Below are 16,778 nucleotides of genomic sequence, written 5' to 3'. Positions count from 1 at the left end.
TTCTGGAGATGGACGTCCACCGCATTTTATGTTCCTGTTACTGACAATGAAAGAAAGAAGGACAGAAAATCCACCTCTCCCTAATGCAGGGCTGTTTGCAGGCAGAGACAACCGAGGGGCAGCGACTCTTGGTATGGACCTCTTGGTACTCCATGGGAAATCCGCCTGGACTGGACATCTTAGAGCCTGTGGTGCCCGGGTGCTGCCGCCTCTCGTGTGCGTTGGTCCTTTGCCGTAAAGAAGAGCCCTCGACTCGCTGCAGAGGCCAAGTTGTTCATTTCTTTAAAAGGTGACAGGTTGTATCATACGGAGTCACAAAACCGGAGGTGGTGTTTTCTCATTCTGGGTGGGGAAGATGGTGAATATTAGTGTCAAATACCTTGTCAGATGGACAGTCTCCTTTTCAAAACAAAGAAAACATGAAAACAAACTTCCCAGAACTGATGATATATCTCAAAACCAAACAGATTTTAAATAACAGTTTGCATTTATCACCTGATCATTGGAAATATCCTTCTAGAACAATCTTCCTTGCCTAAATAAGCTGCTGCCAGAAGAAGGTGAGGAAAGAGGCTACAAAATGGTAGCAGAGGAGCAGGAAGTATCAGTGAATACTTTTAATTGGTATTTAATGCCTGGAGTGCTACAGCAAGGGCTGCAAGCCCTTAGCCCCCAGCGTTCTCGGCAGCGGGAAAGGCTGTTACTTGTTCTCCAGAACTTCAGCTGGGGAACAGGTCAGGTGGTGGAGGATGTCCGTCTGAACACACCGAGTATCTACAGCTCATCTGTGAGAAGGATATGTCTTTTTCCGATCCCATCGGTAGGAACAAGCTCCTCATCTCTCTAAACACTTCCAGAAACGACAGCAGAAGCAGGCATTTCCAGGGAGGCAAGATGCCAAATACCAGAGGCACAGCACTCCATCTGTTGCTGTGGGTGGTCCAGTCGCCTCCTCTTCATCTCTACAACAAGTTTGATGGTACAGCCGAGAGCTCTCAACTGATTTCTTTGGCAGCTGCCTCTCCTTCCCCCCTTTGCAGATCGGCTTTCTTTTTCCAGGCTGCGTAAAGTGGAACAGCAGCGCGATGAGTCCTACCAGTTACTGGGAAAATCTGCTCTATCTGGTTCATCATTTTCCCCTTTCCTTTTTTAATTAGGAAGACACAAAGAGATGAAATGACCTCCTTTCTGCTGCTAGGAGTAGTGAACACACGATTATAGTAGTACGTTAACTGTCCTACTTGATTTTTGTCATTTTACAGTATTGCTTTGGCATCCAAATTTGCTCTCTATCCATCTGCTTTTTTCTTCGGAGATACAGGCAAAAGCCATGACAAAGCAAACTTCTCTCTGCACGGTTTACAATCGTCAGAGCTGTCTTCCTCAAACTCCTGGCTCCGACAGAAGCTGATGTAATTAACCCAGGGCTCCTTCATGCCTTTTACCTGAATGACTGGTTCATAAGGGGATAGTCTTCGTCAGGACCTGTTGATGTTGCCCAAAGTGAAAACTTGTTTTTTCTAGGTTTTTAACACCTGACAGCATCTCAAATATATGTTGCAATGAACCAGGTGTTGTATAAAACTATTCAGGGCTGGGCTAAGGACTTGTGCAGCCGCTGCGTCACAACAGCTTGGTGTCGGTGGTGGCGATGACTCCCCAGAAGCAAAAAATCTATAGGCAATGCCTGCCGTACACTTACTTTATGTTTGGTTTTTTTTAACAAAAACATTTAAGTTATTTTTGCTAACTTTTGCATATCCACCAGATTCTTGTCAAATGTCATGGTAGGAGTGAGGAGGAAAAGGGAGCAAAGATCTCGGTGCTGTTCCACCTCTTGCTGCCGTGACCTAGGAGCAGGCAGGAATGCCAACGTCTTGTCTTTCCTCCCAGGGCACAAGTCTTCTGCAAGCTCCCCTGTCAGTGCGGGAAGGTCTAGAGAATTGAATCTCAGTGACCTTGATCATATAGTCTTAAGATTAAAGAAGTTTCCTCCATAGGTGATCTCCTCATCTTCCACTTGGCCAGAGGGAGAACACAGAAATACAGTATTAGAATAAAATGCCCTGACGGTTTTCCAGTTGAAATATTCAGATATAGAGGCCACCATCTAATTAGAAGACTAACGCTGCTGTTTATCGTCTTGAAAGAGAAGAAGAGAGTCCCTCGGGATTTCTCGGAGGCAAATGCGATCCACCGCTGCCAACAGAAAGGTGGAAGTTCCTCTTGCGATAACCACAGTGACGGCCTATTCCTCTCAACTACTAGAAAAACTCTTGCAAGAAAACAATGGCCAACAGACTCCATAATAAGTTTCCTGGAATGATCCTTCCGGAAAGGCAATCTGCACAATTAGTGCTATTTCATATTAATCATGCAAAATCAGGCAAATTCAAGGCAAGTAGAGAACACAGGAAACAAAATAAAATTTCTGTGTTTTCACATGATAAAATAATTTAATGCCACCAGCCAGGAGGGCTTCGGGTGGCTTCTGGACGTAGATGTCCAGGCGAGCTCGTTAACGTTATTCATCTGTTTCACAGGGGAGACAGGCTGGTATTCTACAACCTTTTGCTCCTAAAAGTAATGCCGGGCCGGCGGTGGCCGTGCTTCACTGTCACGTGCAGTGACAGGACTCAGGACGTCTAGGGACCTGGATAAATAGCCTCCGTCATGTAAGAGGTGCAGAGGAGTCCCCTAAGTCACAGGTCCCAGACTTGTTGGCCACAATCCCCATTTTTTCCCGGGAATTGCACGCTGTTTGTGCACACACAGGAGCACCCAGTGCCTTGCTGCTGCCTCGGAGTGATGCTGGTCAGTTGGCAACCTAACCTGGAGGAGAAGGATGCCGATGGAAAGCACGTCAGCTCGGTAGCGTGCTCTGGCAGCGCTCAAACAGCGCTAAAATCCATCGGCAAAATGTAGGAGCAGGCGCTCTGACAGCATCCCAGCCAAGGACGGAGCAAAAGCCAGCACAGCATTTGGGAGATTAAAGCAGCACGTCTGGAATGAGAGAGGCACCCAACTTCAAACGAAAGTAAATGTGTAATGTACAGTTGTCGTTACTGCAGTTCAGTACAGCTGCAAAATGTCACATCAAATGTCTCCGGCGATTCCACATGTGTTGTCTTCATGCCCTCGCTGGAGTAAATGGCAGGACGGGATCCCAAACGCCGAGATCTTAGAGCACCGTCAGACGCTCGGCATCAAAGCGGTGCTCCTGGAGGCTGCGCGGTGCGGACATCTGGCGCCTGTGTGGGATAGCAGACCCCCTAAAGCCATGTTCTGAGAGCGGTTAAAGCACGGGGACGGCTGAGGTGGGGCCAATGAACCGTTACAGGGACCTGCTCCCCCCAAAGCTTCAGCTCGCGGCCATCGGCTCCGCAACCTGAGAAACTGCAGCTACAGACCACCTGCCGGGGCAGAAACGTGGCCCCACGCCATCAAAGCCGCCAAATAAAACCGAAGCGGTGCAGCGCAGAAAGGTGCCGGAGGAAAGGGGGCTCGGCGAGGACGGGGAGCCATGTCCGCGGCGTCTGCGGGCGCTGCAAATCTGGGCTGCGGCAGGACGCTCTGCCACGGGAACATGGCTGGCTCCGCCGGAGGGACCAGCCCGGGGAACCAGAATAGACAGCGAATAAGGTCGTTGTCTTCCCAGCGTCGGCAAGAGGCAATAAGCATCATCCCCAAACGCGGCAGCTCCTGCTGCCTCGCTCATCTCTTTTTCGGGCAGCAGCCAGTTTGCGGGTTCCTTTGCAGATCGTGGCCCCTGGCTGGTCCCGGTCGTTCTTGCGGAGCCGTGGCAGAGGTTCAAGTTGCTGATGGGGCGAGCGGGTCCCTCGAGCAGAGGATCACACGAGACGAGCGTCCAGCCTGGAGCTAGGCAGCGTCACGGTGGGTGACAGCGAGGTGCCGTGCTGCGTGGCACACCGAGGAAGAGGATTGCTTCCTCCAGTGACGCAAGAGGAGAGCTCTGCGGAGGGCGAGAATTCACTTATCTTTTATTCCCCTCAAACCTCAGCAGTACCGATTGCAACAGAGGAGCCGGCAGCGACGACGACTCCGCACAAAGAGCCACGGCCAGCGCCCAGCGGCTCCGCTCTCGGGGAGGGAAGCATCTGCCCTTGAGCTGCCGGACGAGCGCTCCTTGTCGAGGGGCAGAGCAGTGCGATAGCTAATTAGCCAAACAGACGATCCAGCAGCCAGGCAGAACTGGGCTGTGCAGAGCAAATCACCGTCTCGCGCTAAGCCGAGCTGCTTCGATGGGGCCCTGCACACGCTGGGCGTCCCGAGGGGGGAGCTGGCGGGGGCCGGTGAGGGGTGCGGGGCCGAGCATCGCGGCGCGAGGAGGTTGGGCAGCGGCGTGCGGCACGTGCGATCCCTGCTGTTTGTGTGTCTGCTCTGCTCCCAGGTACGAGGAGGAACCTCCGCAACGACCTGCTGGTAGCAGCCGATTCCATCACCAACACCATGTCATCGCTGGTGAAGGAACTTCATTCAGGTAAGAGTTAATTTGGGGCACATGTGCGCAGCAGAAAAAGGAGAGCTTGAAGCCACGAGTTGGAGATTTGTCTTTAGATTCATTTTTTATAAAAACTATTTAAAGCGTAATGCGAGACTGTGTTCATTTTTTCAATGATAAAATGAAAAATAATTTTTATAGCTAAGATCATCGAGAACTCCAAGTACCTTCTGAACAGGCTTTCCATTGATTTTATCTCTGGGAGTTAAGGCAATACTCTGCAGATACAACCCTGGCTGATGGCACGTTGATGATTCATGAAGCAGGCTCACATCTAGCCCCCGCGCTCCTGCGCGTGTTGACCCGTGCATCTGTAGCAGCTCTAAGCAGCCTTTCCCGAGCACCCTGCAGGCACGTCCTGCACCGCTCGCTAGGCTGGAGAAGTGCCACTTCCCAGTCCCGCTTCTGGAAGTCGGAGCTCCCTAACAGCACCAGCCGGCACGGCAGAAGCCAGGGCAGGTTGTCAGTGAGTCTCCCCGAACCATCGCCTCGTGACGGCCATAGCTGAGCAGCAGGTGAGACTCCTCTGCAATGAATCCCCATTAGATGCCGTAATCACAAATACATAGTGAATGCACGTGAGGCCAATTGCAACAAAGGATTAAACAGCGATGTGGAAAAAAGATAATTATTCCCCTTGTGCCTTTTTACTGTGCCAGTGAAGGTAAACACCCTGATGGGACTGGAGCAGCTTCTGCTGTAGTCCAGGGACGCATCCTGTGGCTCTCAAGCTTTGTCGGCGATGAGAGCCGGCAGCTTGTTTGTGGGCTGCCTTCTCTTTTAAGAAAGAAGTAAAGCATCCTGTAGTCAGGCTGAACCTCCCCCGGCCCCTTGCTGTATCCGGGAGTTGCATCACATAATCCCCCCCATAAACTTATCAAGCTCTGTATTAAAACCAGTTAGGCTTTTTGTTCCCGCTGCCCTTAATGGAGAAGTCACAGTTATAAACCGGGTTGATATTTTACTGCTAAGCAGTAAATTCACCCAGTCTAAACCCTGGGCCTTGGCTGCAAAGGCAGCTGTGAGTTAATAAAGTCTTTCATGTATGACAGCAGCATCACTGGTGCCATTGCAGTGGAGGGCCGTGTGTTTCTTCAATAAATCACCACGCTCAAGACGCACAGCTCTCTTCCCTCTAGGCTGAAACCCGGTGAACAAACCCTCTGCCCGAAACAGATGTCTGCAGTAATTTATTTTTTGCTTTTAACAGAAGAGCGCATGTACAGCGGTATGGCTGAGCCCAGGGTCTGGGCTGGGGTGGCTGCTGGCAGAGCTGACGTGTCGGCTGGACCCGCGGCTCTCCGCCCTCCTCTGAAATCCCCGAGAGTTTGGCAAATGCAAACAGCCCGGGTTTGCGCGACTGACAGCCCTTTCGGGCTTGTCAGGGATCGTGCAAAGCAGTTACGGTTCACAGGGGAGTGAAAATGGAATTAATTACAGTCTCCTACTTGAGGATATGCAGATACTAAAGAAGGCTCCCTTGAAAGTATCTGAAATCATTTCATTTGTGTAAATTAGGAAAAGCATGAGTTATCCTCAGCTGATGAGAGTCAGTGGGATTTAACACATATTGTCCCGGAGGTAAGCTGTGAGAATAGACACCTCCTCCAGCCCCGGGCTCGCCCAATATAGCTGCAGGCATTGTGTTCTGAGCGTTTTGTGAGACACGGTGCGTGCACCACCCACGCCTCTGTTTGCCTCTCCGTACCTTCGCACGAGCTGAGAACGCAGATTCCTTTGGGAAGGAAACGCTGCTCGGGGTTACCCCTTCCTAATGGGCTCTGGTTGTCCCCCGGCTGCCCGCGCCTGTGCCGGTAGCCGAATGCTCCCGGTGCTGCCGAGGAAGACTGACGGCATTTTCACTCCAACTGAGCTTAAAAAGGTCTCCAGGGACCAGGCGTGATGCTGCCGGGGGGCTCAGCCCCTGCCCTGCAACGCGGCCGAGCAGGAGGCAGGTTCGGGACCCAAAGCGGCTGCTGAGCTCCAGGTCACCTCTCCTCTTATTAAAAAGGCGTTTGGTTTTATCAGTGATCTCTTCTGCACTGGCATTAAGGACTCATCGGTAGCCATCGCTGAGTAGGCAGAGACTGTGTGACTCCCAGATGTCTCATCGGTCCTGCTGTCAGAGCAACAAAGAGAGCAAATGTTTATAAGATCCCCTTTGATCAGATCATTTCAAAATGCTTCGGTTTTTCAGATTGTGCCTTTTATTGCAGGGTTTTCTCCCTTTCCTTGCTCTCAGCAGCATGTGAAGTAGGCAGAAGTGATATCACTGCTCATAATAACTGTTTTACCTGTTTACCCAGGTCTCATTGAAATGTTGCGCAGAGAGATATGAGCCACCATCTGCAGAAGAATGTGACCTTCTGCTCCCACTCTCTGCTACATAAATAAGAGCCTGGCCATAAACTCTCTTCAACTTAACCGGAGTTAAATATAATGAACCATCAGCTCTCAGACATAAAATGAGCGCCTGTCCCCAGGGGCACAGCCTGCCACCAGTTATGTGGCTTTGCCCCAGCGTGAGCATCGGCGTCACTGCACACCTCGCGTGGGCAAACCCTGCAAGGCCAGGAGGGACCCTCCCAGGTTGTCACCTCACCATAGACCACGTCCATTTTTCTTCCTGAGATTTGACCTCCGCCTAAAAGTCGTGACTCCCTTCCCGCGCTGTACATTGTGCAGTTCTTCGTTCCTTACGGCGCTGAAATAAACGTGCCCAGGGGACTCTGGTCCCAAAACTACCTGGGCCAGGTCGTAGTCCACTAGTAGTCCACTCTTTTGGCCAGTGTAGCCACTGCTTCCAGCTAGCGCTCCACAACCTCTAGTCATCCGATCAGGATGGAGTGGGGACTGTTTTGCTACCAGCAGGGCCATAGGAAGGATGGTGATGCTTCCACCAGGTTCTCCTCGGGAGCCCGAGCACTCGTCCTCCTTCCCCTCCAATGCCAGCTGTGCCTGAAAAGCCAGTTCCTCCTTGCCACAGAAGAGTTCCCCAAGTATCTGTTCTCTCAGCTGCTTGTCTCATGTCTGCTTTTTTTTTTCCTTTTTTCTGAAGCAGAGGAAGAAGATGAAGAAGAAATGGAAAAAATGCAGAATGGAAAGGACCGAGGTAAGGGGGCGAGCTATGGTCTCTGGGCTGTAAAGCATTTCTGACTTGCTCCTCTGCAGGAGCTCAGTTTGCCGTCTCCCTTTGGAGTCCCAGGAGAGGGCTCCGCGTGCGGATGGCTCCGGGTGGGAGCAGCCGGTGTTGGTGCTGTTATGCCACCTGCAGACACGGCACAGGTTTATCTGCCTGCTCGGGTCATCGCCACGCTGCCGGGCGCTCTCTCCAACATCTGCCATGGCTTGAGATGACGACATGGCCAGGGTTTCTTCAGCGTGTGTATTCAGCGTTCAAGAATGTTTTTCTTTCAGCAAAGGTCATGCACAGATCTTTGAAATGTGTAAGAGGAGGAGGAGTTGCTTTGAGTGCTGCGAGAAATCCAGTTCAGATGAATATGTTCGGAAAAAAACAAAGCGTGGGCTGGTTACCAGTGAAGTTCCTGAGCGGTGGGACCGTCATCTGCTGAACCACTGCCTCCTGTGACCTTGGCTGGACAAATGTTCAGAATTACTCTGCTGATGGTAATCCGGTGTAGGCAGTGCCATCGGCTAAGCGGGGTTTCACAGGAGGTCTCTTTCATCTCTGCTATCCCTGGATTGCAGGTCTAGATACTAATCCTCCCCAGACCACGTCTTCCTTTGGTGCGAATGAATCCATAACACGTGCTAGCAGAGTTATTCCCGGGGCTGGAAGTGATCATCGCAGGCGTGGAACGCAGCCCCGAGACTTGCAAACAACCGTGCAGCGTACGGTTGAGTTGGAGGGGCCTGCGGGAGATCTGTTCCTCATGTCGCACTCCACAAGCGAACAGAAACACACTCCCAGGCCCCGCTTGGGAAGGACCTCGCTCAGGGTCTCTTGCCTTTCGCTTTCCACTTTCTAAACCAAAGCACAAGACACGGACTCGGACAGGTTTGCATCAGCCCAGCATTTCTGTCTCACTTGAGCCAGACCTAATTTCAGCATCAACAAACTGGAACTTTTTTGCCCATTTTTTGTTGTACGCACATTTTCCTTCTGGCTAAGCTGAAGTGACAGGGCTCCCGTTTCTCACCAGAAGAGCTTGTTTTCCTGAGTTTTTCTGTCCAGCGAGTTCTGCAAAGCGTTCGGGTGTTTGGAAGTGCTCTGCTTCCTGATGGTTTGTCCGTCGGTGTCAGACATTGTAAGTTTGTGTGTAGAAGGGCATCACTATTAGACATTACAAGTTTGTAGGAAGAAGTGCAGTAAGTTTGATTTCAACTAGTTCAGGAGTTTTCAAAGCAGAATCGCATTGGCTCTCAATCACAGGGCTGTCTTTGCCCTAGAACATTCCTGTTCAGTTAAATATTTTAGATGCTTAGCAGATGACCCTTCTGCTTTTTTCCAAATGTGCGTTGTATCTTGCATGGGAAATAGGGAAAGGGGGATTTTGAAGAGTTGAAATATGGTGTGTGGTAGCGGAGATGTAGTAAGACAAATTCAGCCTTCTTACTCCGTGCAGCAGCATTGGGGTCGGGGGGGGGGCGGAGACGTGTAACCAAAAGCAGAACTTGGTCCAAAAGCCTTCGTGTGGAATGTAAATATTATCTCTGCCAGAGAGAAAGTGATTTCTTAATGTCACAAAGTTAGTGAGGTGAAAATCTGGCAGAAAGATCAAGGAACGATCGATATATAAGCGGCAGCCCTCCCGCGGAGCGTGTACGCTGTGGGCGCTCCTCCAGACACCAGAGCACCCGTGGCGATGGCGAGTCCGGCTCTGGGTTCTGCGCGGGCTGCGTCGAGGAGGGCGTTAGGAAAGCGCTCGCTCTCTGCCCCGTGTCACCTACAGGGACCCGGGGCCGGGATGCTCCAGGCGCGCAGCGTCTGACGGGCTGGCCCGCAGCACCCCGTGCCCACAGCGAGCTCCACCTGCCCCGACTCCATTCTTTGCCCAGCGACTGCGTGTGCATCCCCACCCCAGCAAAGTCTTCCTAGCTGCAGCATCAGCCCCTTCCTTACTTCTTCCCATCCTGAATGGACAAGAATTAAAATTACTTGTAGCTCGCGTATTCCCCAACTTCTGCACCGGCGTAGACGAGGGAGACGCCGGTCCTTGCAGGGACGCTGCTGCGATGTGTTTCCTAGGGACAGCATCGCCCTTGGGCTTCCTCACAAGTTTCTTCACAAAGTTATGTCATATTTCTCTGGGTCCCAATTAATCAACCTCAGAACTCTCTTCCCCGCTGGAGAGGCTTACGTTCATAGGCTTGATATAGCAGCAGCGTGGTACGGCTTTAGCAGGATGAAATCATTCGGGAAGACTCCAAGTTGGCTGCGTCTTTTGTGGTTAGGATTACAAATTAAGCAGCATCTCCAGAGAAGATGTCTACAGGGTTTCCAGGCACAGAAGAGCACAGTCGGGAGCTGGCAAAGCCACCTCCATCCAGTCGCGTTAGACGTCACCCCACGGCAGTTCAGCCAGCCTCAGCGCTCTCTTTGTGTTGCCCCCTCTTGAAACCCGGCGTTACGTGTCCATACGTTGCACGTGTGCCAGACGTTATTCAGGCCGGACGCCTGCTTGGCTAGGGCTGTCCCGCAGTCACCGTTTGCCATGGTCCTGCTGCCTCTCTCCAAGACAGCATGCTGCCGGTGGTGCCCAAGAGGTGGACCCATGACAGTATCACCGGAAACGAGACTCTCCGTGAGCTGGTCCCTTCACGTATTGGCCATTTGGATTTTATAACCCAAACCACTAGAAAAGGGACTAAAGTGCTGTCATCTGCTCTCAAACTGCTGGAAGGAAGGGCATGGTTTGCAGCCCCGTAAAGTCTGTTAGACAAAAATATCCAATGTGAAATACATCTGCCCCTATTGATCAAAACTGGAGCCCATGCAGCCATCTCTTCTTGGAGGACAGGACAGAGTCCATCCTCGGCAGGTTTGCGGGTGACACCAAACTGGGAGGAGCGGCTGATCCCCAGAGGGTCGTGCTGCTGTCCGGAGGGACCTCAACAGGCCGGAGAAACGGGTCGGCAGGAACCTCGTGCGGTTCAACCAGGAGAAGTGCAAAGTCCTGGGAACAACCCCAGGCACCCGGACAGGCTGGAGGCCACCTGCACGCAGCCTGGCGGGGAAGAACCTGGGGCTCCTGGTGGACCCCGAGTTGAGCACGAGCCAGCAATGTGCCCTTGTGCAGCGAACGCGAATGGCGTCCTGGGCTGCTTTCGGCAAAGCATTGCCAGTCGAGGGAGGGGATCCTTCCCCTCTGCTCGCACTGGTGAGGCCACCCCGGGAGTGCTGGTCCAGTGCTGGGCTCCCCAGCACAAGAGGGACATGGACAGACTGGAGAGAGTCCAGCGAGGGGCCACCGAGATGCTGGAGGGACTGGAGCACCTCTGCTGTGAGGAGAGGCTGGGGGAGCTGGGATTAAATCAACGTGTATAAATAACTGATGGAGAAGAGTAAAGAAAACTGAGCCGGAGTCTTCTCAGTGGTGCCCGGAGAAAAGACAGGAGGCAACGGGCACACATGGAAATACAGGAGATGCGCTTTGAACATAAAAAATACTTTTTCACCATGAGGCTGGTCGAACACTGGCACAGGTTGCCCGGAGAGGTTGTGGGGTCTCCGTCCTTGGAGGTACTCAAAACCTGATGGGTCAAGGTCCTGAGCCTGCGGTGGCCGACCCTGCTGCGAGTGGGGGGGTTGGACTGGGCGACCCCAGCAATACTGGGATTTCAGGGACTCGGTAAGATCAGGAGCACTTTTCTACCCACCTTGTGTTTCGGAGGACTTGCCATTTATCCCAATGGCTGCAAAGCCGTTTGGGGTCCGGGGAGGAGTTACCCATGAGAGCGGTAGGAGGTGGGGAGGCTGGATTTTTCATTTTACAGGACATAAAACTACCTACTTGCTAAACGTGCCCTTCCCCTGTGTTGCAGGTTAGGCAGACGACCGCAGGCTGTACAGTGGTTCAGGTAAGGACGGAGAGCTTTTTTCTTCCCGCCTCCAGCAGCGCTGCTCTGTAGGCGCCGTTGCAGTGCACAGGACCAAGTCCCCGGTCACCTCCTGCCCTTGTCCTTTGTCTCCCATGTCTGCACAAGGAGGGTTCCCCGCCTGCCCGTTGCTCCACAGCCCTTCAAGAGGATGTTGAGTTTTTTCTTGTTAAGACCCAATTTTGCTCCTGCTGCAGACAGCGGGAAAACGTCGTTAACTTCCGTGAGAAGGGCGTTATCTCCTGTTCTGTTAGTATTGCTTCTGTACTGAGGCCTCAGCCAGGAGGTAGGACCCTACTGTGGGGGACACCATCCAGATGTACTAAAAATACAATCTCTACCCTCAAAGAGCCAGCACTTCCAGTTACAAGGCAGGGCAGACGGACAGACCAACGGGTGGCTGGGGAGCGCGGTAGGGGTGCGGGGGAAGCCTGAGCCTGGGGTGACAATGCCGCTGAGGGACCTGCATGAGATCCTTATCTTTACCCTCTGAAAAGCTTGTAGGAGGGCACCGGCTCCGGTTTCCACGCTCCCCGTGCGCTGGCTGGATATCTGCCTTAGCCACAATGCCCGTCTTTCACCGTCACCAGTGGGAAGGAGGAGGGTTCTCCTGGCAGAAAAACCTAGCGTGGACACGCACATAATTAACCAGAAAAGGACGGGGACTGGCGTAGCAGGACCTTCTCCTTTACACTGTAGGTTGGTTACTTGTAGAAACCAGACAGGAGAAAGTCCTTTATCTTTAACTTACCGGTTCAGACCCAGCCCATGGTGATAGTGGGCCAGATGAATTAGTCATGATGGAGCTGAAAGAGAATTTTGCATGATAAAACCACCACAGTTGTCCTTGAGAGGTAATTTGCAAAGGAGAAAAAAGGGGGTTTGCCCTCCCTGCCATTTTAGTGCTGGGTAGAGATAACCCGAAAGTGGCTTGAGAGTTTTTCTGATAGTTTTTGCATTAGAAATTCAAGTCCTGCCTCATCTGGGAAACAATCTGGTAATTCAAGAAGGAGTGAAATTGTACCATTAGAGGGGAAGGCAGCAAGGGAGGGCTGTTTATACTGGCTGTGTGTGGCTTTTTCTTAGTGTCTCTTTAACTCTAATGGCTTTGGAGCAAAGGATGGCGTTGACCCTGGTCACCCCTGAGCCACTGATCTGGGGATGAGAAGCTCCCTGTTCCCCAAGAAGCCCAGCAGTGCCTCCAACAAAGCAAGGACCGGCACTGATGGGCGCTAAATTAGAGACAACTGAAAAAATAAGAGCGAGAAACTACTTTCAGGTTTCTTTATCCTCCAGAAAGAATGAAAAAAGACGTGTCCGTGAAAGCAAAAATCCCTTAAACTGTGGTGGTTCTTCTTCAAGTTCCTCACATTCCCGTTTGTGGTGCCAGGACCTCTGACGGCTCCTCCTGAACCTTGCTGGTGGCAGGGTCCTGCCAAGCCGAACCAGTGGCTCCGGCCACCCTTCGGCTCTGGTTGCCCACTGGTGATGGAGGGGGCTGGGATGGGCAGCATCGTCAGGGGCTTTCTGTTAGCAGATCTTGGCTATTCTGGGGGAAAAATGCCCAGCACCAACCTCACCTTGGCTTGCAAAGTCAAGTGTGTCGTCAGCTCCTGGGCCCTCACTGGCCCCTGGGCACCTGCCGCGGCACCGCGCTCCTGGTGTCCGGGTGTCATTGACTCAGGAGCTCAGGTTTCCTCTCTTTCCCGGCTTGTCTGGGGTCCAAGGTGAGGAGCTCTGGGGTCAGCAGGACACTGGGTGGTCATGGGGGGTGCAGCACATCGGGTCCGCTCAGAGCTTGCTGGGGTGGCCCCAGAGGTGCACAGCCCCAACCAGAAGTCTCAGGAGGTCCCAGCAGAGGAGCTTGGCTCCTGCCCTGCGACCGTGCAGGAGCTGATCTCCAAAACCATGAACCGTCCGGCTGGAGCTCTGCTCTCTGCAGATGCTGACGGCGTGTTGTGTGTTTCCATGACGCAGGCACGGAGGGTTATGCTTACGATCGAGAGACGTCTCCCCGTCCTTTGGAAGAGGCACGTTTCAGCTGATACATTCACCATCGTGCAACTGTGACCGATCTCAACCACCTGCTGACGAAAGCGGCTTTCTCTGAACCGCCTGGAGGGCTTTCCCCGTGGGCCCTTGCCTCTTAGGTCATTGCATGTACTGTTTTCCTCCACGTGTTTACTAACGATAATCAGGCAGTGCCCCATCAAAGTCAGCAATTTATGGGAGGTTTAAAAAAAAAAACACCACAAAAGGAAACTAATACTCCCTGCTCCTGCTAAGCGTACTGATCTTTTTTGATTTCCTCCCAAATGGTGTCATCGTCGCGTCACGCGCTGGTTATCTCCTCCTGACTTCTGCCCCTCGGTATGCATGAAAAAATGGGTTAGAGCCTCGGGGTCCCTCGCGTGTGACACGAAGGGGACTCTGCCTTCAAAAAGCCCACCTTCGCAGAGCGCCGCTGTCTGTCCGTGTCTGTCACCGTCTGTGACGTCGCGTGTCCTGGGAGCAAGCGCAGGGCACGTCACGGGCAGAGGGGTGCGGGCCGGAGGGGCAGCAGCGGGCGACGGGCCACCAGCCGCCCGCCTCCCGGCGTTCCCGGCTCTGCTTCTCTTCAGCCTGTTAAAAAATTTCCCTTTGCAAGCAGGGAATTCAGGGACGACCGTTGCTGGGCTAAGATTAGCGTCGCTGCGTTCGTTTTCAGGAGTCGAGTTCAGTTTTGTTCGAAATGAAGAGACGTGAGCAGGCCGGGTAGCCAGGCTGGCAGCCCACCGCTTGCCCCCTGCTAGGCTTTGCCCCCAGAGCTGCTCAGAGAACACGGTCGTCCGTCCCAGCCACTCGTGATTTTATTTTTTTTTTGGTGCTTAGGAATGTTATTTTTAGTGGAAGGAGCTGAGTGCCCTAATACATCTATAAATATTTATCGAGGGTGATGAATGGAAGGGAGTGATAAACCCTGAAACCAGCCCCCAGCTTTTCTTCCCGTCTGAACCGATACGCGGCCTCGGTTCTCGGTGGAAAGTGCTGGCTGGGTACCTGCAGCCCTCGGGGAGAGGGAAAATAAACACACGTGGTGGCCACAGGTTTCGTTGAATATAAATATTGTGAATGAGCTGTCAAGAAGGAAAGGAAAGTGATGATAACCTGGTGCAGCATGTTGGCTTTAGCGCGCCAAACACAGCGCTCGCGGGGACCGGGGAGGTTTCGTGTGCGTTTTCGGCTGGATTTGCTGCATTAGGACCTGCAGCGGCTTTAGCTGCAGCCACGGGCGGGTTCGAGCGCTGAAAATAGGAAATGTTTTGCTGATGGCCGCGCTCGGGGACCTGCTGGTGGAGCGTGGTGGAGGCCGTCAGCAGCTGGAGGTGTCACGGCTGTGCAGGCGTCGGGGTCTTCCTCCTGCTGACCAGAGGCGGGAGCAGCCGGGGAGTTTGCATCGCGTCGGCGGGATGTCCTGGCACCTCGTGCGGGCAAGAGCCCGGGGGTTCCCGGCCGAGCCCCCCCAGGTCCGGTGTCAGAGCCGCGGGCATCCTCCAGGGACTGGGCGCCTGCACCGGCGGCGGTGCCGGAGGCGGGGGGCTGCGCCACGGGACAGCCCGGGGCGGTGACGGGAGAGCCCCTGGCAGCGTGCGGGATGGTGGGGTGGAAGTCGTCACCTCTTAGAGGTGCCAGGGCCCAAAATATGGCACAGAACGGGAAGGAAGGGATGAATACGCATCTCCCGTAACCGTCAGGGACGCACATTGCGCACGAAGTCGGGATCACGGGGGAGCGTCATGTTTGCTGCTTTTTTCCTGTTATTACTCACCCTGCGACTTTCCCTTCTCGCTTTTGTTACCGCATTGCCAGGAGGCAAAGCCTCCTGCCGCAGCCGCCACCTCGGCCGCCAGCAGCTCTCTGCGCCTGCGGTCCGGCCGCAGCTGGAGGAGGTGCAGGTGGCACCGCCGGGACCTGCCGCCACCGGCTGCCACCGCTCCGGCTGGCCGGGCACCGGGAGGGGAGACGATGGGGACGCCCCCAAGGGGTCTTGCAGCCAGCGCTGCCGGTCGCAGGGACGGTGACAGCCGGAGGAGCGGGCGCGTCTGGGCTTTGTTCGGAAAACCTGGCGGGATCAACGGGGACGCAGAGACGCAGTCGGAATATCGTCTGTGAATGTTAAATGTGACCCTGCGTGCCGTGGCTCTGCATGACCTCGCCCACGGTGCCTTTTATTTTAGCTGGCCAAGTGTTTTAGCAGATGCTTTATATTATTGCAAGGCCGGGGCTGCAGGTTGGCGCTGGCCGGTGCCGCACTGGCTGCTGCCGGGGGACGGCGTTCGCCCAGCAAGCTGCCGCCGGAGCGGGAGGAATCTGCGCCGCCCCGATCTAGAGGGTCCTGGAGGGGCCGCGGTCCTGCAGGCACGGCTCCGGGAACGTGCACCCTGCAGCTAGCAAGAGCAACCAGGCGCTGGGAGCGATGGAGAGCGAGGGCGGCCGCTAGCCGGGTCCGGGCTGCTTGCGTGCATCGGATCGCCAAGGCCTGAGCTTAATTGCACTTGTCCTCGTCAGCCTGCTGCCGATAGCTTCACTCGCCATCAGCTCGGAGGTGACGGGAACGATGCCGCAGGGTCCCCCAGCCTTCCCCTGCGGTGCGCGGTGATGCCGAGGAGAGCGTGGTTAGCTGGCGGTGCCCTGAGCAGGCGACATGTCACCCAAGGGTGTCGTTTAGGGAGGCCGCCCCCGCCCCCCAGACTGTTGGTGAAGCCCAGCGGTGCAGGCTGCCCGGCTGCCCCGGCTCTGCCCTCCCCGTGCCGCGGCCCCAGGCACCAGTCTGGCACGGGGGTAGGCTCTGGGCTCAGAGCAGCGCGTGGGGCACGGACTGGTCCAGCAGAGCCCGGGGAGCACCGGGACAAGCACGTGGCCGTCGAGGGGGTTCCTGTGCCAGGCAGGATGCCCGGGACCATTTTGCACCCCAGTAACACCAGGCCCTCCTCCGGTGACATGCTGGGACATTGTGTAGGGGAAAAAACACCCCCCAACGCAGCTTGCTTGTGGTTAACTTAGGAACTGTTGATTGCCTCTGCGATAATCGCCTTAAACCCCCCAGAGGAACAGTGCGGGCCGGGCTTTAATATCTGTGCCCAGGCTGTGTCCTGCTCCGGCGTCACTGCGCCCCGGCCCCAGCCTGTGCGTGGGTTCCCGAGGCCGGTGGCACCGT

General features: G+C 54.3%; 1 protein-coding gene across 2 annotated transcripts in view; it reads left to right on the top strand.

The window, feature by feature from the left end:
• Positions 1-15,570, top strand: part of DTNB (dystrobrevin beta) — a 216,309-nt gene extending 200,739 nt beyond the window's left edge. For both annotated transcript variants that reach the window (XM_075144762.1, XM_075144761.1), the window contains 4 exons: positions 4,412-4,501; positions 7,581-7,634; positions 11,528-11,563; positions 13,559-15,570. In XM_075144762.1, the coding sequence (XP_075000863.1) occupies positions 4,412-4,501; positions 7,581-7,634; positions 11,528-11,532 (149 nt within the window). In that variant the 3' untranslated portion in view covers positions 11,533-11,563; positions 13,559-15,570. The remainder of the gene's footprint in view (positions 1-4,411; positions 4,502-7,580; positions 7,635-11,527; positions 11,564-13,558) is intronic.
• Positions 15,571-16,778: the final 1,208 nt, after the last annotated feature.

Source organism: Calonectris borealis, chromosome 3 (genome assembly GCF_964195595.1).
Source record: "Calonectris borealis chromosome 3, bCalBor7.hap1.2, whole genome shotgun sequence".
Taxonomy (NCBI): Eukaryota; Metazoa; Chordata; class Aves; order Procellariiformes; family Procellariidae; genus Calonectris; species Calonectris borealis.
This window is presented reverse-complemented; position numbering and strand designations above follow the sequence as displayed.